The sequence below is a fragment of the Hypanus sabinus genome, chromosome 8 (assembly GCF_030144855.1).
Source record: "Hypanus sabinus isolate sHypSab1 chromosome 8, sHypSab1.hap1, whole genome shotgun sequence".
In the NCBI taxonomy this organism is placed as follows: domain Eukaryota; kingdom Metazoa; phylum Chordata; class Chondrichthyes; order Myliobatiformes; family Dasyatidae; genus Hypanus; species Hypanus sabinus.
In genome coordinates, this window is record NC_082713.1 from 25,271,459 (window position 1) to 25,294,555 (window position 23,097).

Sequence of the window (23,097 nt, forward strand, 5' to 3'; positions counted from 1 at the left end):
AACTGTGTCCCCATTCTAGCTATTTCAGCACTGGGAAAAGCCTCTGACTATCCAATCAATGCCTCTCATCATCTTATACACCTCTAAACCTCCGTCGCTCCAAAGAGAAAAGGCCGAGTTCACTCAACCTATTCTGGTGCAGAGCCAACAACCTGTCTCTTAATGTGAACAAAAGAGATGGTTGTTGACTTCAGGAGGGCACGGAGCAACCACTCCCCGCTGAACATCGACGGCTCCTCGGTGGAAATCGTAAAGAGCACCAAATTTCTAGGTGTTCACCTGACGGAGAATCTCTCCTGATCCCTCAACAGCAGATCCACAGCAAAGAAACCCCAGCAATGTCTCTACTTTCTGCAAAGGCAGAGGAAAGTCCATCTCCCACTCCCCATCCTCATCACATTCCACAGGGCTTGTATTGAGAGCATCCTGAGCAGCTGCATCACTGTCTGGTTCAGAAATTGCACCATCTCGGATTGCAAGACCCTGCAGCGGATAGTGAAGTCAGCTGAGATCATCCGGGTCTCTCTTCCCGCCATCACGGACATTTACACTACACGCTGCATCCGCAAAGGAAACAGCAATGTGAAGGACCCCCACGCACCCCTCATACAATCTCTTCTCCCTCCTGCTGTCTGGGAAAAGGCTCTGAAGCATCCTGGCTCTCATGACCAGACTATGTAACAGTTTCTTCCCCCAAGCTAACAGACTCCTCAGTACCCGAAGCCTGGACTGACACCTTGCCCTATTGTCCTGTTTATTATTTATCGTAATGCCTGCACTGTTTTTGTGCACTTTATGCAGTCTAGTGTAGGTCTGTAGTCTAGTGCAGTTTTCTCTGTGTGTGTGTTTTTTTTTACATAGTTCAGTCTAGCTGTTGTACTGTGTAACACCATGGTCCTGAAAAACGTTGTCTCATTTTTACTATGTACTGTACCAGCAGTTATTGTCGAACTGACAATAAAAGTGACTTGAATACTATTCTCAAAAGGTATGCTCCCTAATCCAGGCAACATCCTTGTAAATCTTTCTTGTAAATCCTTTCTATGGATTCCACATCCTTCCTGTAGTGAGGCAGCCAGAACCTAGCACAGCATTCCAAGTGGGGTCTGACCAGGGTCCTATATAGCCACAACATTACCTCTCGGCTCCTAAACTCAATCCTACGGTTGATGAAGGCCAATGCACCACACGCCTTCTTAACTACAGAGTCAACCTGTGCAGCAGCTTTGAGTGTTCTATGGACTCGGACCCCAAGATTCCTCTGATTCTCTACACTGCCAATAGTCTTACTATTAATACTATATTCTGCCATCATATTTGATCTACTAAAATGAATCGCCTCACACTTATTTATGTAGGACAACAAACAGCGAAGCAACAAACTAGATATCAGGAGTTTCTAATATTGTATTTATCAACACTGTAAACACTTTATTGATAGAAGTGACTACGTTGGACATTCCTAATCATAGCTTTCACATCAACAGTCTTGGGACCGAATAAGTAAAATAAAATGATATTTATGTGCTTTAAATATTGCAAGAATGCAGAGGTAAATGGTCAAAAAATTCTGAAATAGTGTCAGGAGATGGTATTAAACAATAACATTAACATGTAAAAAGTAGCTGAGTGTACTTAACATTAAAGGAGAGTCAACTAAAGAGGAAAGGAGGGGAATAAACCTCACAGACAATGGCACTGGTAGTTTTATCATTTTATTAACATTTATAGATACCCCAGTTTTTTTTTAAATGGTCAATGTCAAAAGATAAATGTTTTTCTGCAACTGAAGTTTCCTTTTCTCCAGAAATTAAAACGACAACTGGATAATCAAATATTTTTTCATCAAAACTCAGTTACTAGTTTACAAAAATTAGTACAACAGATTACATAAATAAACTAAATCACTTTAAATAGGCCTTGTACAGTTGACCAAAGCAAATGACTTTGGCAAGATTTCTGCAGCTGCAGGAAAACTCTCCCTGGACTTCTTAAAACACTCATCTAATTTGCTTTGAATCTTTACTACACAGTTTGCCTTTTGCAGGGCTAATCCCAACTGTGAGATTCCTATTATGTGACATATTATCATTTTTTTCTAACATTGGCTCTGTGAAATTTAAGTAATGAAATTACACATTACAATATTGGCATTTAAAATTTATACAAGATTCATAGCTCGTTACCTTTATACAAAACTGATTCTTTCCATATACATTAGGGTAAGCACGATACTAAATCGTGTCATTACTTCCCACAATCTGCTCATATATATATTCAAAAACAAAAACTGGCATTCTGCCTCAGAAACAAACTTGTCCATTCTTACATTAATTATAATACAAATGTATTTCAATTTCGTATTTAAAACAACAAAACTGGAATTTTTCTATTAAAGAAACCCAGCATTTTTATACTTTACAACTTATAAATGCAACATGTCAATTGGCAGAATACCAGAGCTTATTTTTCATGTAGATCAGGACTGCACTTGACTTGCAATATTTGATTAGGATTTCAGAAACTAGTCTATTACACAACACCGTGATGGTCCTGAAGGTCGCAGTAAAACCAAATGACAGCTTAATTGAGAGCTGGGAAATTATGTTGTCAGGCACAAATTACATGGCGCAGGATTGAGGGTTGCAGAAATGTGTTGAGAGGCTAACACGTGCATCCATGGTCTCACTAATCCATTCAATTATAAAGAAATAATAAACAGCCAGCTTCCCAAAGGCAAATGACTTCTTAGAGTTTGTGTGACTGGATTATTTTCCTAAACTGAAAATGCAAGGTGGAAAGGCAAGAGCTTCAAAGGGATGTACAGAGTAACTCCAAAGAAATAAAATCAGATTTTTTTTTAATATTGACTGAAAATTGGAAGATAGTAAACAAATTCATAGTACAGTAACTGTTGAATAACTGCAATTTGTCCCATAGACATGTTCAATATAAGGCAATCTTTTCATTAAAGATGTACAGTGAATTAGTATTTTTATATAGCAGTAAATTTGCATTGCTAATTTAATTGGCCAATTTCTCTACCCTATACATAAATTCTCCAACAATGAAAAATTCTGAATTGCTAAAACACCATCACTAAGTGTGCACCCAAACCAAAACTATACATCAAAACAGGAAATGTTTTTGATTAAAAAATCCAAACAATGAAAAAAAATTGTAATTCAATACAAGTACTAACAATATGACAAAATTATAGGCCAAGGATTCACCCTGGACAAAAGGAAAGCAAAAGCATTATAGTTTAAATAAGTTATTTACCATGCTAAGAACAAATCCTAATTAAGGGTTCAATCAACTGATTTAAGAAACCAAATGCCAGAATTGTTCCCCAAATACATATTTAAGCATGGTAAAATTGTTTCACTTCATACACAATGCAACAGTGCACACTTGTAATAGAATCAATACAAAATGTCCAAACCCATACTAAAGATTTTTTTTAACATATGTCAGGAAGCAGTCACACAGAAATATTAGGTATGGCTATTTTGAAATTTCCTCTGCATTCTGGAGTAAAATTTTATATGGTTCACTGTTTAATACAGCTAGCTAATTCTACTTTACATCAATACTGGGAGCACAAAATTGTGGAGGCCACATACTAGCCAATGTTATCACCAACAGCACGACCTAAAACGGCCTGTCGACATATGGGACACGTGGAGTTTTCGGACAGCCAGCGATCAATGCAGTGAACATGATACTCGTGTGAGCAGGGGAGTTTGCGAAGCTTGTTGCCGGCAGTGTACTCACTAATGCATACACTGCAGGTTTTAATTGCATCGCTCTCCCCAAAATTTCTGGTGGACAGGTTGTCAATTTGCTCTTTAGTCAGTCCCCTTGGCTGATCATCCTCATCTTCATCATTCAGCAAGAAGAAATGGGCAAGCCTAAGTATAGGCAGAGTGCCACTTTCTTCAAGTCCAAACAAACCTCGAGCCTGCTGAGTTTCTCTTCTCCTGGCACCAGTTGTACTATCTGTTTCACTGTCACTCCGCTGCACTCCTGCCTGCTGCTCTCCCGTTCTACCCATTGAAGCAACACTTGGAGGCTCACTTGTGCTGTTCTGTGACTCAGAGACTTCCTGCGCTGGATTTCGGCCCCTGTTGCTTGTTTCAGAGTCACTGTCACTGTCCACAAAGGAACTCAATTCCCCACCCATCATTATTCGGCGCAGTATGGTTTGGAGAGCCACCGAGGCAGCCTCCCCAAGCCCAGAGTCAGAAATCCTGCGAAAAGGGATCCGAATGGTGCTTACATAAGTTCGTACCCCTGCTCTCTCCGAGCGCGAGAAAGTGCGCCTCAGTCCACCCCGCTCACTTTCGTACACAACTGTGTTGTCTGTTGTTTGGGATCTCGAGCGGGTCCTATTCGCTATACTATCTCTATCTGTATTTTCACCAGGTCTCACCCTTCTCACTTGCAGATCTAACATAATAGTAGGTGGTCGTCGTCCAGCTGTAGAGGAATCATTGGAGGAAGCTTCTGTAGGATCAACTGCTTCTTGGGAAGACTCTCTCGGTTCACTTGATTCAGTCACCGAGAAAGGATTAGATACTTCTGTCCATACTTCATCTCCAACCCGATTCTGCCTGGACACCACGTGCTGCCTAGTTCTGGAACTTCCCTCTGTCCCACTCTCGGAACTGGATCTCACGGACCGGAGGGAAGTCTGGCGTCGTGATCTACTTGTTCCTTCAATTGGATGCAAGGGTGAACGACTTCGATTGCTTCTTGTTCTGGAGGACCTTCGACGTTCTGGACTTCTGCTTCTGCCAGTTTGTACACGACCTTGAGGTGGCTGGGTTTCAAGGTCTTGTCTAAAAGGTTCAGATCTGTTTTCATAAGAAAATTCTCCATTTGGTCTTCTACTCTGTCTAGTAACACCAGCCTCAGATCTTTCTGGTTCACTTTGGACACTTTCCTCCGTTATGGTTACTGGTGGAGCCGTTACTGCTTGCGCAGGTTGTGCTGTTGTTGGTGGGGATGGGTTTATGTTTCTAGATGGTACAGGTGTCACAGCCTCTTCTGTTGGTGGCAATGTTGTTGCTGCATTCGAAGTGTCCATGAGCTGCTCACTTTCCATCTCGGCACTTTGATCGATTCTACCTCGACTGACATTAATTTCCAGGCTGAATCTAAAATCACCACTTGTTGGGTTTGTACGACTGACTGCTCTCCATGAGCGATTCCCACTTTGCCCACTTCTCGTCGTGTTACCCGTCTGTCTAAACGCATTCAGCCACTCCAGAAGTGAATCGCCACTTGACCCTTCGTCCAAACCTTCAGCACCTACAGGGACAAAACAAATAAACATCAATAACTGAAAAACATAGCTCAGCAAATGTGTAGGGTCCTTTTGATTCTCTGAATGTAATGAATCCTCCAAACTGTTGGAATAAAACCTAGTCTGATTGTTTAGAACAGTACAGCACTACATTCAGGTGGCAAACATCTACTTTCAGGGTGCCAAGAGTGCCCTTGGATCTCCAAAAGAGTGTCTGCAAAAGCACACACAATTATGTGGCCCTATATGCCATGAGACATCTTGGCATTAGTTTTGAGGTCTGAAAGCCTGCCTCACTAATGCAAGATGGATCACCAAAATTGGAATTCAAGCTTTGGGTGATGTCACTTCTTAACCTCGCACGGCAAAACATATGTTTTGACAGAAGAAAGGAAACCTATCTATCAACAGTATTTAAAAAGACCACCTACTTCAAGTTTAATTTCTAGACTTTGCTATCTGCAAAGTGAATGGCACTTTCTGTAATTGCTTCAAGTTCACTGACTTCAAGGTGCCCAGACATACTTTCCTTTGGAATACAGCAAAACAGAACACAAGTGCTTCTGGATGATGGAGTGCCTCGAAAGGAAGGGCTATCAGCAGAACATCATACTTGTCAAGAGAAATCAGGGAGCAATTTTCCAATTTAAACCACAGCAAGCAGTTTGCTGAGAAGCATGCACTTCTATAAGGTCATCTAATCTCAGTACCAGATAGTTAAGGGTTACATTTTGTCACCAATTTTCTTACATTATTGGAGCTACAGATAACTAACTTTTAGAGATTTTCTAAACCCTGCTATATATGCCTGACTAAGGTTCTCCATTCAAAGAGGAGTTACAACATTTCATTCCCTCTTATTGCATTGTTAGCTTTAAAGGAAGGACACTTATACAGCTTTGCACATATTATAACACCAAGCTGGAACCACAATGTCTAACTGTTCTCATTGCCAAAGCTCTGACACTTCTATTCAGTATCATATCCCCTATGCCAAATATGCTTGAGCCACTAAGGCAAATCAAAGGACGGGGGGTGGGGGGCGGGCAATTGGGCACAAAGGTACCCATCAAGGACACCATTACCCTGGTCCATGTGGGGCACTCATAGTGCTGCCAGATGAAAATGAAATAAAACAGACCACTGGCACATTGATACCATGCTTCTGCTGACTGGATCACTGTGAAAGCCAGAGGAGCTCTACAGACATACATTTCCCCAGTGTATCCAGCACCCTCCTTTTGGTTTCAGTAAAGTGGCCATTATCAAATTAAACACAGAAAAGATAACTTTGATTTGTTTATACAAAATCTCTGAAGGAACAAAGAATCCACTTTGTTTTACTGGGCTTGTCCATAATCTTCAAAACTCCTCCTATCCCAAAAAAGCATCTTTTACTACAACCACCCAATATACTTGCTCATTCATTATAAGCCATGTCAACCAATATATTAGCACACTATAAAAGATCACCCTAATTTTAGCTTTCAAACTATCATCTCTGCTCCAGAGTGAAGATTACCCCCAGCTTAGGCATTGATTCAACATACAGCGATGACATTTACATTTGGAGGCCAAGATTCAAGTAATCAAAAATTCTTCCATTGAAACATACGAGGGATGTGCTTCATATAAAACATAAAGAACCTCTACCAAACTACCCTGCTGCACAAACAGCCCTAGCTCTGCAACGAGATGCTGAAAAATCCAAATTTCACATATTGGGAGCCTCCTCATAGTGAAGACAGACTTCAATACGAAAAGCACCAAAAACTCCATTGTAAGAGCTTTCAGTGAACTGTAAAATTAGAAACCAAACTCAACGAACTGAGCATCCTTTTGAACGCCTTAGAGAAATAGATGATTAGTGGAGAAGCATCAGCAAACCAATCTTTACAAAATCCTCTAAACCTATTGGCAAAATCTGAGAACCAATGTTAGCATCCGTACCCAGGCTAAGGTCTTTAAGGTTGAGGCTATGATCACGCTCAACGAGTGGGAGTGGGCAGGTCACACTGATGTCGGAAATATGAATAGACTCCTGAAACAAACTCTCTCTTCTGTGCTCCATCACAGTGAAAGACTTCGAACACAACATAAAAAACTACAAAGATGTTTACAAGCCTCCTGGGAAAAATATAGCATATAAACCAACTCACAGAAATCCCTGTTTCATGACTGCTCATAATGGAGAAGGTCTTCAGCACTTTGAGTAGCTATGATGGAAGTAAGTGGAGCTATGTGCAAACAGAAGAAAGAATGCAGAACATCTTAAATCCCTACCGGCCCACTTGTGACAGTCTGTGGTTCTCAACATCACACACCTGAGGGATTTTCAACTTTGAGAGATTTCCTAAATAGTAACTATTTATATTTGTGCCTTCAATATTTATGAGTCATCACTTAACCAAGAATTTCCTCCAATTGCCCATTTATGGGCAACTTCTTACTGTAGATCAAAATTAATTCCAAATTGAAGAAATGTAGAAGGTTAAAGCTAATTCAAAATGAATTAAATAGCTCCACAATCCAAAACATAAATATCCACAGATCCTAAGAAAACAATGAGTAGAGGGTAGCTAAGGAAAAAAGTTAAAAAATTAACAAAGATATACAATGCCTATGAGAAGTATTCGTCCCCCTTGAAAGTTTTCATGCTTTATTGTTTAACACCATTGAATCACGGTGGATTTTATTAGGCTTTTTTTGACACTGATCAACAGAAAAAAATCCCTTTCGTGTCAAAGTGAAAACATATCTCTACAAAGTTATCCAAATTAATTACAAATATAAAACAAAAATAATTGTTTGCATAAGTATTCACCTCCTTCAAGTCACTATTCAGTAAATGCATCTTTGTCAGCAATTACAGCCTTGAGTCTGTATGGATAGGTCTCTATCAGCTTTGCACATATGGATACCGCAATTTATCTTCATTTATCACATTTTGTCAGATTGCATGGAGATCATGAGTGAACAATCTTTTTCAAAACCAGCCACAAATTCTCAATTGGATTGAGGTCTGGACTCTGACCTGGCCACTACAGGACATTAACTTTGTTGTTTTAAGCCATTCCTGTGTAGATTTGGCTTTACACTTGGGGTCATTGTCTTGCTAGAAAACAAATCTTCTCCCAAGTCACAGTTCTCTTGTAGACTGCAACAGGTTTTCCTCCAGGATTTCCCTGTATCTTGCTTCATGGTAGGGATGGTGTTTTTGATGACATGCGGTGTTCAGTTCATGCCAAAAATAGCATTTAGCTTGATGGCCAAAAAGCTCAACTTTGGTTTCATTGGACCATAGAACCTTCTTCCAGCTGACTTCAAGACTCTCACATGCCTTCTTGCAAAGATTTCACATGAGTTTTATTTCCCCCAACAGTGATTTTCTTTTTGCCACTCTCTCATAAAGCTGCAACTGGTGAAGCACCCTGGCAACAGTCGTATATGCAGTCTCTTCCATCTTAGCCACTGAAGTTTGTAACTTGTCCAAAGTCATCATAGGTCTCCTGGTGGCCTCCCTCACTAGTCCCGTTCTTGCATCGTCACTGTTTTTACAGATGGTCTGCTCTAGGCAGATTTACAGCTGTGCCAAATTATTTCCATTTCTTGATGACTGCCTTAACTATACTTCAAGGGATATTCAGGGACTTGGAAATTTTCTTGTGTCCATCTCCTGACTCGTACTTTTCAATAACCTTTTTGCAGAGTTACTTGGAGTGTTCTTTTGTTTTCATGACGTAGTTTTTGCCAGGATACTGACTCACCAGCAGCTGGACCTTCCAGATACAGGTGTATTTTTATTACAATCAATTGAAACACATTGACAGAACAGACCTCCATTTAACTAATTATGTGACTTCTAAAACCAATTGGCTGCACCAGTGATGACTTGGTGTGTCAAATTAAAGGGGGTGAATACAGGCAATCAATTATTTGTTTTACATTTGTAATTAATTTAGATCACTTTGTAGATTTGTTTTCACTTCGACACAAGTCTTCTGTTGATCTGCATCAAAAAAGCCAAATTATATCCACTGTGAATCAATGTTATAGAACAATAAAATAGGAACACTTCCAGTAGGGGGGGGGGGGCTGTGAATACTTTTCATAGGCACTGTAATTGTCTCGATTGCCATAATTAGTATATTAATGTCAGACATTAATCAAAACCCAATGAGAAATGGCTACAGAAGGGCATTTACACAGAGTCAAGATTTTTCCTCTCTACAAGCTAAAGAATATTATAGCTGTTATTTAAATATCCACTTACCTCAGGTCTCTGAACTACAGACTACTTCAAATTAAGTTTCAATACATTATTGAAAGTAATAATTTGGACTTTGAACATAAGCATGGTAACAATGACTGTACAGCAACTATTTTTTTTTTAAACAGATAGTTAGCAATTATTGGCTATATACCCAAACATGTGAAATACTAAATAGAGTACTAACCTCTTTGCAGTGCATCGAGAGTGCAAAAACAAGTGGATATACTGATGATGTTGGAAAGTGAAACAATCTGAACCAAGAAAAAAAAGTGGAAACAAGAATCAGGCAGCATATGCAGAGAGAAAGTGTTAATGCTTTGGAACTGTGATCTTGTATCTAAACTGGGTGACAATAACAGTAAGTTAGTGTTCAAAGGCAGGAAAAGGAGAGGAGATATACAGGAAACAAAAATCTCCAAGTGTTAGATGGTTGAAAGACAAAAAGATCACCTACAAAAGGGGTGATAATACTAGCGAAAATATTGCTTATTAGACAAGTCTAAAGGAGCCACAAAGACAAAAAAGAATCATTATCTTTAGTGGCAGTTTGAAAAAAATTGGAGCAGTAAACTCAAAGTCTAAAATGTTGCCAACTTTATTTTTGCAGCTTCTAGCAGCCATCATTTGTAAATAATACTAAACCATGAGGCATCAGAACAAGAATGGGTAAAGAATTAATATGGCAGGCAACCAGAAACAGTGTGCGTTGGGGGTGGGGGTGGGGAATGGTACTTGCATCTAACAAGTATATTCATTGAAAGAATAACATAATCTACATTTTGTTTCCCAATAAGGAGCTGGAGACCACATTGTGAGAGGTGAGCTAAATTAAACAAAGAAAGTGCCCAAAAGACATCCTGTAATGGCAAAGGGAGGGAGAAAAAGGTAAAAGTTGCATTGCCTACATCTGTCTGGAGGGAAAATAGCCTTGCCTTCTTCCCTGCTTCAAACCTGTGAGATCTATAACACTTAAGTCTCACAGCTGAAAAAGTAACGTGTTATTCACTGATGCTGCCTTTATCTGAACAGTTATAGAATTTTTTGTATGTTTTAACTTGTTAACTGCAAAGTAGCAAGAAAATTTTATTGAGAGGTCCAACTCCATTTGCTGTTTCTGACATTACTCCATTTTACATGCATTAAATTCCAAATGTACAAGGCAGAACTTCACATGGGCCACCAGCTAGGAAACCAATCCTCCAATAATTAGGCAGCCAGTTCAGGCTAGAAAATATCTACTAACATCATGATCACCGTGCAAGATCAAGAACAATGGCTTGGTCAATCTTTACCTTCTGAGAAAGGGACGCGCAGTTTTTGAGCTCAAAACTCAAAACAAAGCTCAAGAACCACAAAAATGGCGGCCAAATATTTGTAGGCAGCGTTTTTAATCAAAACCCATTAGGTTAAAAAAAAAGGAAAATCTTGAGTAACACAAACCAGTCAGCTAGTTCAAAATAATGCTCTTAAGAACATTAATTGACTATGAACCCAACTCCTGGATTGCATTGATTACCTGCTGCATGGCCATGCCAGTGGGACTCCAAGGGCCTCTGATGAATCTGTCATCCAGTGCAGATAACCGTGGGCATCCTTGATGTGTTGTGAATACAGACAGGCACTTTGTAAAACCTTGGGTGCCAATGAGGTACCAAATGGTATGTCCTTATACCGACAGCTTTGTCTTTTGAAACTGAACCAGAATCTCCAATGCCATTCCTAAATAGCGATATAAAATTAGTCATCTTTCATATCCAGAGCTGCTAGCCAGTCTCCTATTGCCTGAATACTCTCAAGAACTGAAACCGCTTGATTTTTTTCTCTGAGAAAAAAAGCTTAGAACCCTGAAGACAAGTAACCAGAGCTGCTTACCATCATCCCAAGTCTTCAGGACAGTACAACAATTCTGAAGCTGCAGCTGTTTTCTTTAAACCTCCAAGTTTCCCTCTTCAAAGTCCTTGAACACTTTTCCTCCCAAATCAGAGTTCTTTTCGCCTGGAGTTCCACATTCAAAATCTTTACAATCAAGTTTCTATCCCTGTCATTGCAATGAAATGGCCCTAATTCAAGTCAGAAAAGCAATCTTTTATGGCCATGGGAAATATTCCCAGCTCATAGTTTTTGTGGAGTTTAACATGATTGATTGCGAATTTGCAAATTCATTTGGGAGCTACAGACATATTCAAGGACTTTGAAACACAAAAGCAAGTTTGATATAGGTTAGTCATTAGGTGGACTAAAAGAGTTTGTGGGTACAGCTTTTTTTTTGTAAGTGGCTGAAAACCAGGCTTGAAACAAAAATAAATCGCACCTCAGGAATAAGAACTAGTTACAAGATTAGTTTGTGTTTGGTGACGGAGGGGGTGGCTTGTGGGTAGGCAATGGCAAAAATAATAGTGTTTGATCGTTTTAATAGAAGTCAGGTTAAAGGAGCTAGATGTGGATCTGAAAGAGCAAGGATGGGAAAGAAACCAATCTCAGTTTGTCTTTCCTCTTCAATATTGTCAATGTGAGCGACAACAGTTATAAAGTAGTTAAGAGTGGTCTTTTTTGTGATTGTTGGTGCAGGTCATTTGTTCAGCTTCTGGACATTGTCCAGTGGACTTAAAGGGATTCCCTTAACACAAACAAAAGCTGATACACATACAAGTATGCGAGAGTTATATAGTAATTCCTAATGTTAGCAGAAGGCAATATGAAATCTGCAGATGAAACTGTAACAATTATGAATCATACCAGAGGAAACTACCTTTCTGCCTTCAGTGAAGATGTGAGAAGAGGTGTAAGGAAGTGATTAAAGAACTGCACAAATGGAGTAGAGGTAGTTATATAAGCTTGAGCAGCTTGTCTTGAGAAGCAGTAACAAAAGGAAATAGCTACATTAATTTGCTGCAGTCACATTTAAACTTTACAGCTGGATAAGTGTTTAATATTGGGAATCTCTTTCAAGATATGACAGACATTTTGATATTTTGATGCAGGACATATTCAGTAAGAGTGCCCTGTTAACCCTGTCCAAGTGTCTTGACCATAAAATACAAAAACAAGCAACATGTAACTGATTTGGTAGAGTTCAAGGCCCAATTTATCAGGACACACACTGCAAATATGACTTGAACTGGACATCTCAGGAATGGAAATGCTTACATTAAAGTCTCATTTGAGACTCCTTTTGTTCCTGAACTGCATCTTTGCTTTACACTGCTTTTGGACAATCCAGTCAAACATGCAACTTGCAGACCGGTGAGGTATTACATGTTTGAAAGAAAATTTAGTTCTTTAATATAATTTTAATTTCCAGTCACAATTGCTGATGCACCACTAACAGATTATTTATAAAAGTTCAAAATTTGATGAAACTTCAGAGCAGTCCCAACTAGGATAGACAAAAATGATGACTAGAGGATCTGCTATATTTTTACTACGTCTCTCTACTACCAATCTAAGGTTAATTCATACCAGATAGAAAGCAGTTCTTCATTTTAGATAGTTTAAAACATGGGGGGGCCAGCAATTTTACGTTTACAAACAAGTTTTACATGCATGCAAGCAAACACAACACCGATTAGTAAGTCAATGCATTCTATTGCTGAAACATCTGATATTTCAGTTTCTGGCAAATGCTGGAGTCAAAATACTGTTCAGTACCTACAGTATTTCTTTGTGATACAATGTCGGCCAGAGCCAATATACAGTGGCATGCAGAAGTTTGGGCACCCCTGGTCAAAATTTCTGTTACTGTGAATAGCTAAGCGAGTAAAAGATGACCTGATTTCCAAAAGGAATAAAGTTAAAGATGACATTTCTTTAATGCTTTAAACAAGATTACTTTTTTATTTCCATCTGTTATAGTTTCAAAATAAAAAAGGAAAAGGGCCTGAAGCAAAAGTTTGGGAACCCGGCATGGTCAGTACTTAGTAACACCCACTTTGGCAAGTATCACAGCTTGTAAATGCTTTCTGTAGCCAGCTAAGAGTCTTTCAATTCTTGTTTGGAGGATTTTCGCCCATTCTTCCTTGCAAAAAGCTTCTAGTTCTGTGAGATTCTTGGGCTGTCTTGTATGCACTGCTCTTTTGAGGCCTGTCCACAGATTTTCAATGACGTTTAGGTCGAGGGACTGTGAGGGCCATGGCAAACCTTCAGCTTGTGCCTCCTGAGGTAGTCCATTGTGGATTTTGAGTTGTGTTTAGAATCATTATCCTGTTGTAGAAGCCATCCTCTTTTCATCTTCAGCTTTTTAACAGATGGTGTGATGTTCCAGAATTTGCTGGTATTTAATTGGAATTTGTTCTTCCCTTTACCAGAGGAATGTTCCCCGTGCCACTGGCTGCAACACAATCCCAAAGCATGATCAATCCACACTCATGCTTAACAGTTGGAGGTGTTCTCTTCATGAAATTCTGCACCTTTTTTTTCCAAGCATTCTTTTGCTCACTGTGGCCAAAAAGTTCTATTTTAACTTCATCAGTCCACAGGACTTCTTTCCAAAACACATCAGGCTTGTTTAGATGTTCCTTTGCAAACCTCTGACACTGAATTTTGTGGTGAGGACGCAGGAAAGGTTTTCTTCTGATGACCCTTCCATGAAGGTCATATTTGTGCAGGTGTCGCTGCACAGTAAAACAGTGCACGACCACTCTAGAGTCTGCTAAATCTTCCTGAAGGTCTTTTGAAGTCAAACGGGGGTTTTGATTTGCCTTTCTAGCAATCCTACGAGCAGTTCTCTGGGAAAGTTTTCTTGGTTTTCTAGACCTGAACTTGACCTCCACCGTTCCTGTTAACTGCCATTTCTTAATTAAATTCTGAACTGAGGAAACAGCTACCTGAAAATGCTTTGCTATCTTTTTATAGCCTTCTCCTGCTTTGTGGGCATCATTTATTTTCATTTTCAGTGCTACACATGCTGCTTAGAGGAGCCCATGGCTGCTGATTGTTGGGACAAGGTTTGAGGAGTCAGGGTATTTATAAAGCTTTGAAATTTGCATCACCTGGCCTTTCCTAACGATGATTGTGAAGAAGCATAGCTGTAACAAGCTAATTAAAGTCTGAGACCTTGGTAAAAATTATCTGAGAGCTCAAATCTCTTGGGGTGCCCAAACATTTGCATGGTGCTCCTTTTTTTCCTCTCTAAAATTGTACAAAACAAAAATAATACACTAATCTTGCTTAACATGTTGAAAAGAATGTTTCATCTTTAACTTTATGACTTTTGGAGATCAGTTCATCTTCTACTCACTTAACTATTCACAGTAACAGAAATTTTGACCAGGGTGCCCAAACTTTTGCATGCCACTGTACCTACAATTGACATCAGACCAGCCCAACATTTCATCAGTCTTATTTGCACTTAAAATGATTTTACTACTTAGAGAACATGAACGTTAGAACCTGATAAAACTCAACTTGCAAATGGGTTTGGTAACCTGGTTAACATCTTGAATTAACTTTTAATTCAAGTGGGGTTTATTCACTAGTGTTCCAATTAACTTTAGCTCTTGGAGTTCAAATGCTACCAAGAGCACTTTGGAGAAATACTGGACAACAAAAAGTGGACTGGATTATTTTGCAATTCCAAAACCACTCCAAAACTACATTTACCAAGAATGAATTACAGAGAAACAGTTTTATTCAACTTATAAGCATAAAAATACCTGATTAACTGGGTGAACCAAATAGGCTCAATGGTTTAAATGTTATTATAATATATTGAGCAGTGTTAAACTGAATCATGAAATTTCCCAACATCCACTGTGGCAGGCAGTGATTCTAAAAAATATTTTTAAAATGCTTAAAACAAAGCACCTAATTCTGTGAGCTTTGATGTGAATCTGGATGGTCACTTCAATGTACAAGTTCACTGGAAACAGCACAAATGAAGATAATGAGCAAGAGAGAGAATGATTCTCTGTTCTTGCACTCTCCATAGCCAACAGTATACACAGAGGAAGAATGGTTGCTTCAGAAGGAAAGCATCAGGTAAAATGGTTATTTGTAGGACTGCATTTCAAAGTAAGGATGGAGATTCAATGAGAGGAATGGAGAACATTTTTCAGACCCACACAAATATAGCAAAGCACTGATAATTAGAAGCTCAGGAAAGTTACCCATTATTTTGTATTCCCTGCCCAAGCAATTATTCTTCAACTTTATGATGCAGAGCGGAAATTTGTAAGTTTCTAATAATAAAATTTAAACTGAATTCTGGAAGCCTAAACGGCTCTTTAGATTTTTTTCCTTTTATTTATATGCTTACCTCTGTCACCAGAACCTTCAGTCCTTCGAGCAACAGGGTTGTTCGGAATAATGCCATTTTTTACTTGATGCAGACGTCTGGTGAGTTCTTCTTCTGTAATTTCTCCTTCAAAATACAATTAGGATGGACACCATGAACAATATTATAACAATTATCACATTCACACTTCAACCATTGCTTCACACTGACACACCACTAATAGATTATTTCTGAAAAGTTACAAATTTGGCAAAATTTGGGTCCAGGATAGCCCAGATTGAGTCTTAAGCATTCTTAAATAGGAGGGTGAACATCCAGAAGTCATGATCCATGTAGGTACCAATGACGCAGTAGTGATGGGGTACTGCATTGGGAGTTCAGAGAGTTAGGTGCTAAGTTAAAGGGCAGGACCTCCAGGGTTATCATCTCAAAAATGCTAGCCTTGCCACGTGCTAGTGAGGCAAGAACTAATAAGATTACATATACAGTTTAATACGTGGCTAAGGAGTTGGTGTAGGAGGGAGGGAATAAGTTTTTTGGATAACTGGGCTGTCGTCCAGGGAAGGTGGTACCTGGACAGAAGGGACGATTTGCACCTGAACTGAAAGAGGACTAATACCCTAGCAGGAAGGCTATTGGTGCTGCACTATGGGGTTTAAAGAGTTGCTGGGGGATGGGAACCAGAGTGCCAGGTCAGACAGTGGAGACTTTGTGGAGGCAAATGTTGGTAAGACCTCAGATAAAGTTAGAAATCCAAAGATAGAGCGTGGTGTGACTAGTGTTCTGAGCCGCATATATTTCAATGCAAGAGGTATCGTAGGAAAGGTGAATGATAGTGCTGAAGATGAGGCAGCTGGTTTACAAACAGAGGCAATGCATAGAGAGGAGAAGCTGTTGATACACAAAATTGCAGTCAACAGCATGAGTCGCAACATAAAAGGTGGATGGAATCAAGAACGGTGAATACGGGACTGAAGGTGTATTTGAACGTGCACTAAACAGAATAAGGTTGATGAACTTGCAGCACAGTTACAGACTGGCAAGTATGACACTGTAGGCATCAATGAATCATGGTTGAAAGATTATAGCTGGAAGCTTAATGTCCAAGGATACACATTGTATCGAAAGGATATCAGGAAGGCAAAGGGGGTAGCGTTGCTCTGTTGGTAAAAAATTTAAATCAAATCATTAGACAGAGGTGGCATAGGATTGCAAGGTGCTGAATAATTATGGATTGAGCTAAGGAACAGCAAGGGTAAAAATAACTCGATGTGAGTTGTATACAGATTCCCAAACAGTAGTAAGGATGCATATTACAATGGGAGATAGAAAATGCATGCCAAAACAGCAATGCTACGGTAGCCGGGGGGAGGGGGTTGGAGAGAGAGAGTTCATATGCAGGTAGATTGAGAAAATCAGGTTGGTGTTAAGATTCCAGGTGGGGGAATTTTCTAGAGCGCCTACGAGATGGCTTTCTAAGAGCAACTCGTGGTTGAGCCCGCTAGGGGATCAGCTATTTTGGATTAGGCATTGTGCAATGAATGGTTTAGAAAGCTTAAAGCAAAAGAACTCTGAGGGCCAAATGATCATAAAATTATCAAATTCACCCTGAAATTTGAGGAGAAGTGAAAGTCAGATGTATCAGTGTTACAGTGGAGTAAAAGAAATTACAGAAGCACGAGAGGGGAATTGACCAGAATTGATTGAAAAAAAACAATGGCAGGGATGACAGCAGAGCAGCAATGGCTAGGATTCCTGGAAGCAACTTAGAAAGGACAGGATACACACATCCCAAAGAGGAAGAAGCATTCTAAAGGAAAGACACAACCATGGCTGACAAGTCACAGCCAACATAAAAGCCAAAGAAAGGGCCTATGATAGAACAAAAATTAGTGGGAAGTTAAACGATTGGGAAGCTTTTAAAAACCAAATGAAGGGAACTATAAAGTCATTAAGAAGGTAAAGATGTAAGCGAGCCAATAATTTTGAAGAGGATATGAAAAGTTTCTTCAGATACATAAACAGGAAGAGAGGCGAGAGTACATATCAGACTGTTGGAAAATGAGGCTGGAGAAGTAGTAATGGGGTAAGAACGAAATGACGGACAAACTGAGTAAGTATTTTGCATCAGCCTTCACTGTAGAAGAATGGTGGAAGTTCCAGGTGCCAGGGGTCATGCAGTGTGTGAAGTTACCATAACTAGAGAGAAGGCTCTTGGGAAACTGAAAGGACTGAAGATAGATAAATCACCTGGACCAGATGGTGTACACCCCAGGGTTTTGAATGAGGTGGCTGAAGAGATAGTGGAAGAATTAGTAATGATGTTTCAAGAATCACCAGATTCTGGAGGACTGGAAAATTGTAAAAGTCACTGCAAGGGAGAAAGGCCGAAGAAAGGGAACTATAGGACAGTTTGTCTGACCTCTGGTTGGGAAGATGTTGCAATCGATTACAAAGGATGAGATCTCAGGGTACTTGGAGGCACAGGCCGTATCAGCATGGTTTCCTCAAGGGAAAATCTTACCTGACGAATCTGTTGTGATTGTTTGAAGAAATAAAAATGATAGACAAAGGAAAATCAGTAGATGTGTGTACTTGGATTTTCAGAAGGCCTTTGACAATATACATAAATACACAGTTTAACAAATAAAAATATCAATAAAAACCAGCAAGGGTAATCCTCAAGATATCTTTTATTTCTTGTCAAGGGAACAGAGATTAACTATGACGATTGTCTCTCAATCTAGCAGTATTTTAATCCTACTAATTATAACCACGAAGTCATTCAGAACTAAGGAGTTTAATGAGACTCTGGAAAACATGGGCCCTCATCCAATTCTCAGGAACTGCACATCAACAAATAGTGAGCAGGAAATAGACCCATGCACGAGTTTTGTTTGAGGAAAAAGGTATTTGGAGATCAAGATCTCAGAGATAGTACAAAACTGGGTCTGCCAGGCACCTGTGATTCCCTGCTGTTAATACGCTTGACCTCCTGACTGCAGGCATACTATGTCTTATGGTATTAACCTCCTCACAGCTGGCACCTCAAGGTATGAAAAATATCATAAGACCATAAGACACAGGAGCAGAATTAGGCCATTGGGCTAATTCAAGTTTGCTCAGCCATTCTATCATGGCAGATATATTAACCCTCTCAACCCCATTCTCCTTCATTCTCCCTGTAACCTTTGATGCTCTGACTAATCAAGAACGTATCAACCTCCACTTTAAATATACTCAATGATTTGGCCTTCACAGCCGCCTGTGGCAATGAATTCCACAGATTCACTACCCTCTGGCTAAAGAAATTCCTCATCAGCACTGTTCTAAATGGATGTTCATATAGTTTGATGCTGTGCCCTCTGGTCATAGATTCACTGCTATAGGAAACATCCTCTCTAGGTTCACTCTATCCAAACTTTTCTATATTCAATGAGATCCACCCTCATTTTACTAAGCTCCAGTGAATACAGTCCCAGAGCTATCAAACACTTATCATCTATTAAACCTTTCATTTGAAGAATCATTCCCATGAACCTCCTCTGGATCCTCTCTAATGCCAGCATATCTTTTAGTAGATAAAGGGTCCAAAACTGCTCTATATGTCTGACCAGTGCCTTATAAAGCCCCAGATACCTATTCTCACCTTCCTTTTACTATTTATATATCTGAAGAAAAATTTCTGGTTTCTTTTTTTATATTATTGGCTAGCTTCCCCTCTTATTTAATCCTTTCTCCCGCTATGGCTTTTTAGTTGCCTTCTGTTGGTTTTTTTAAAAGCTTCCCAATCCTTTCGCAAACTTCCTACTATTTTTTGCTATATTGTATTCCCTCTCTTTTGCTTTTATGCTACCTTTGACTTTTTTGTAAGCCATAAGGGCCTCGTCCTCCCTTTAGAACAGTGGTCCCCAACCACTGGGCACTGCAGCTCACTCATATTGCTTCATACCGCCATATCAAATCGTTTCCTTGCAGCCCAGTAGCACATGCTTTGCGGCCCAGTACCGGTCCGTGGCCCAGTGGTTGGGGACCACTGCTTTAGAATCCTACACCTTCCAAACTGCCCCAGAAACTCCAGCCATTGTTATTCTGTCATCCCTGCTAGTATCCCCTTCCAATCAACTTTGGCCAGCTCTTCTCTCATGCCTCTGTAATTCCTTTTACTCTACTGTAATGTTGATACGTCTGACTTTATCTTCTCCCTTTCAAACTGCAAGGTGAATTCTATAATATTATGATCAATGCCTCTTAAGGGTTTCTTTACCTTAAGCTCCCTAATCATATCTGGTTCATTCCACAACACCCAATCTAGAATGGTCTTTCCCCGGTAGGCTCTGCCACAAGCTGCTCTAAAGGGCCATCTTGTAGGCTTTCTGCAAGTTCCCTCTTTTGGGATCCGGCACTAAACTGATTTTGTCAATACAAATTGAAATTCCCAATACTATTGTTACAAAGAGAGCCTTAAGATCTTGGTGATTGTAGGGAGGACTTGCAGTGGACTGAAAAGCTTGAGAATGTAGATATTAAGGAAGAGGATGTGCTGGAGCTTTTGGATGGAGGCTGGTGACCAATGGTCTGCCTCAGATCTGTTCTGGGACCCCCACTCTTTGTGATTTTTATAAATGATCTGGATGAGAAGTGGAGGGATGGGTTATTAAATTTGCTGATGACACAAAGGTTGAGGGTGTTAAGGATAGTGTGGAGGGCTGTCAGAGGTTACAACGGGACATTGATAGGATGCAAAACTGGGCTGAGAAGTGGCAGATAGGCGTTCAACCCAGATAAGTGTGAGGTGGTTCATTTTGGTAGGTCAAATATGATGGTAGAATATAACATTAATGGTAAGACTCTCAGCAGTGTGGAGGATCAGAGGCATCTTGAGGTCCAAGTCCATAGGACACTCAAAACTACTAGGCAGGTTGACTTTGTGGTTAAGAAGGTCATCAATCGTGGGATTGAGTTTAAGAGCCAAGAGGTAATGTTGCAGCTATACAGGACCCTGGTAAGACCCCACTTGGAATACTGTGGTCAATTCTAGTTGCCTCACTACAGGAAGGATGTGGAAACCACAGAAAGGATGCAGAGGAGATTTACAAGGATGTTGCCTGGATTGGGAGCATGCCTTATGAGGATAAGTTGAGTGAACTCGGCCTTTTCTCTTTGGAGCAACAGAAGATGAGAATGAGAAGTGACCTGACAGAGGTGTACAAGATGATGAGAGGCATTGATCATGTGGATAGTCAGAGTCTTTTTACCAGGGCTGAAATGGCTAGCACAAGAGGGCATAGTTTTAAGGTGCCTGGAAGCAGGTACAGAGGAGTTGTCAGGGGTAAGTTGTGTGTGTGTTTTTTTTACACACAGAGAGTGGTGAGTGCGTGGAATGGGCTGCCCACTGCCGTGGTAGAGGCAGAAACAATTGTGTCTTCAAAGAGACTCATGGATGGCTACATGGAGCTTAGGAAAATAGAGGGCTATAGGTAAAGCCAAAGTAGTTCTAAGGTAGGGACTTGTCCGGCACAGCTTTGTGAGCCGAAAAGCAAGTGTTGTGCTGTATGCTTTCTATGTTCCTAAGAGACAGACAGAAATTGAAACATGTGCAGAGCGAGCTTATTAGGAATATAGGAGAGAGCTGAAGAAATAGCTTGGACAGAGCAGCACATGGGAGGTGTGGAGAGGCATGAAGAACAACACTGGCTTCAATCAGCCTCGCTGTAGAACACTGGAATGCAGCCATGAATGGGCTAATGAGTTAAACCAATTCTTCAATAGGTTTGACTATTGCCCTCCTGTTCACACCTCCCTCAGCACAACAGTCCAGGCACCCAATGTTCCCTCAACACCAATGCCTCCTCCCTCCACTTCAAGATGTGAATTGTCAACACAGGCTACCACTGTCTACATCCCTTCCTTGCCCTGCACCTACTATCCATACCTCCACATGCCAACTGCTATTGTCCCAATCTTCACCTCACCCAGCCCCTAGCTTCCATCAACCCCCCTGTCATCATGGACTCACCTTCAATACTGAGAAAGTGATAAGGGTAACTCAGGCACGGCAAAGCTTGGGGACTGGATAGTGTGAACCCCAAGGTCCTGAAGGAGTGTGCTGAGCAGTTGTGTGGAGTTCTCCAGCGCATTTTCAGTCTGACTCTCAGCTTAGAAAGGGTCCTGACTGTGTGGAAGACATCAGGTTGGTCCCAGTACCCAAGAAGGGCCAGCTGAAAGTCTTGAACAACTACTGTTCAATGGCCCTGACCTAACATCATGAAGATCCTAGCATGGCTGGCCCTGGCTCACCTCTGACCCCTGGTCAGGTCAGCCCTCGATCCCCTGCAGTTTGCCTACCAGGAGCACAGTAGAGTCAACGACACTATCACCTATCTGCTGAACAGAGCCTACTCTCATTTAGATAAGGAGGGAAGGATTGTGAGGATCATGTTTTTTGATTTCTCAAGTGCCTTCAATACCATACTGCCCTTACTGCTGGGGGTAAAGCTCCATTCAATGCAGATTGACACTTCCATTGTATCCTGGATAACAGATTACCTCACTGGTAGACCACAGTACGTACAGCTTCAGAGCTATGTGTTAGACAAGGCTATAAGTAGTGCTGGGGCCCCAAAGAGGTCCATATTGGTGCCCTTCCTGTTTACCCTGTGTACCTTGGACTTTAGATACAATGCCGAGACATGTCATCTGCAGAAATTCTTTGATGACTGAACCATAGTTGGGTGTATAAAGGGAGGATGACTAAAGGGCCCTTGGTGGGGGACTTTGTCAAATTTTGCAAGCTGAATCTTCTGCAACTCAACATTAGTAAGACAATGGACAAAGTGATGGACTTTAGGAGGACTAATCCTACTTTGCTGCCTGTTACTATTTATGGTGAGGACATGGATGTGCTGAGGATGTACAAGTACCTGACGACAGACTTGAATGGAGCACCAATACAGAGGCTATGTACGAGAAGGGTCAGAGTCGCCTCTAATTCCTGAGGAGACTGAAGTCCTTCGGAGTACACAAGCTTCTCTTTCAAATGTTCAACACAGGTGATGTCAACAGGCTCAATAAACTGATTAGAAATCAACTGTTATAGAAATCAAACTGGACACACTGGAGGGTGTGGTAGAACAAAGGACCCCACAGCAAATCCTGGCAATTCTGGACAATGTTTCTCACCCTCTGCATGCCACCTTGGCTGTAAAGAGGAGCACTTTTACTAATAGACTAAGACAACTGTGCTGCACCAAACAACACTATATGAGGTCATTCTTACCC

At 40.5% G+C, this 23,097-nt stretch overlaps 1 protein-coding gene across 2 annotated transcripts in view; it reads right to left on the reverse strand.

Moving 5' to 3' along the window:
- Positions 1-1,699: 1,699 nt before the first annotated feature.
- Positions 1,700-23,097, reverse strand: part of rlim (ring finger protein, LIM domain interacting) — a 58,217-nt gene continuing 36,819 nt past the window's right edge. The window contains exons 2-4 of one of the 2 annotated variants that reach the window (XM_059976841.1): positions 15,838-15,942; positions 9,769-9,835; positions 1,700-5,316 (exon numbers count right to left, since the gene is read on the reverse strand). In XM_059976841.1, coding sequence (XP_059832824.1) covers positions 3,626-5,316; positions 9,769-9,835; positions 15,838-15,894 — 1,815 coding nt within the window. In that variant the 5' untranslated portion in view covers positions 15,895-15,942 and the 3' untranslated portion in view covers positions 1,700-3,625. The remainder of the gene's footprint in view (positions 5,317-9,768; positions 9,836-15,837; positions 15,943-23,097) is intronic. The other variant, XM_059976840.1, reaches the window with a different exon arrangement.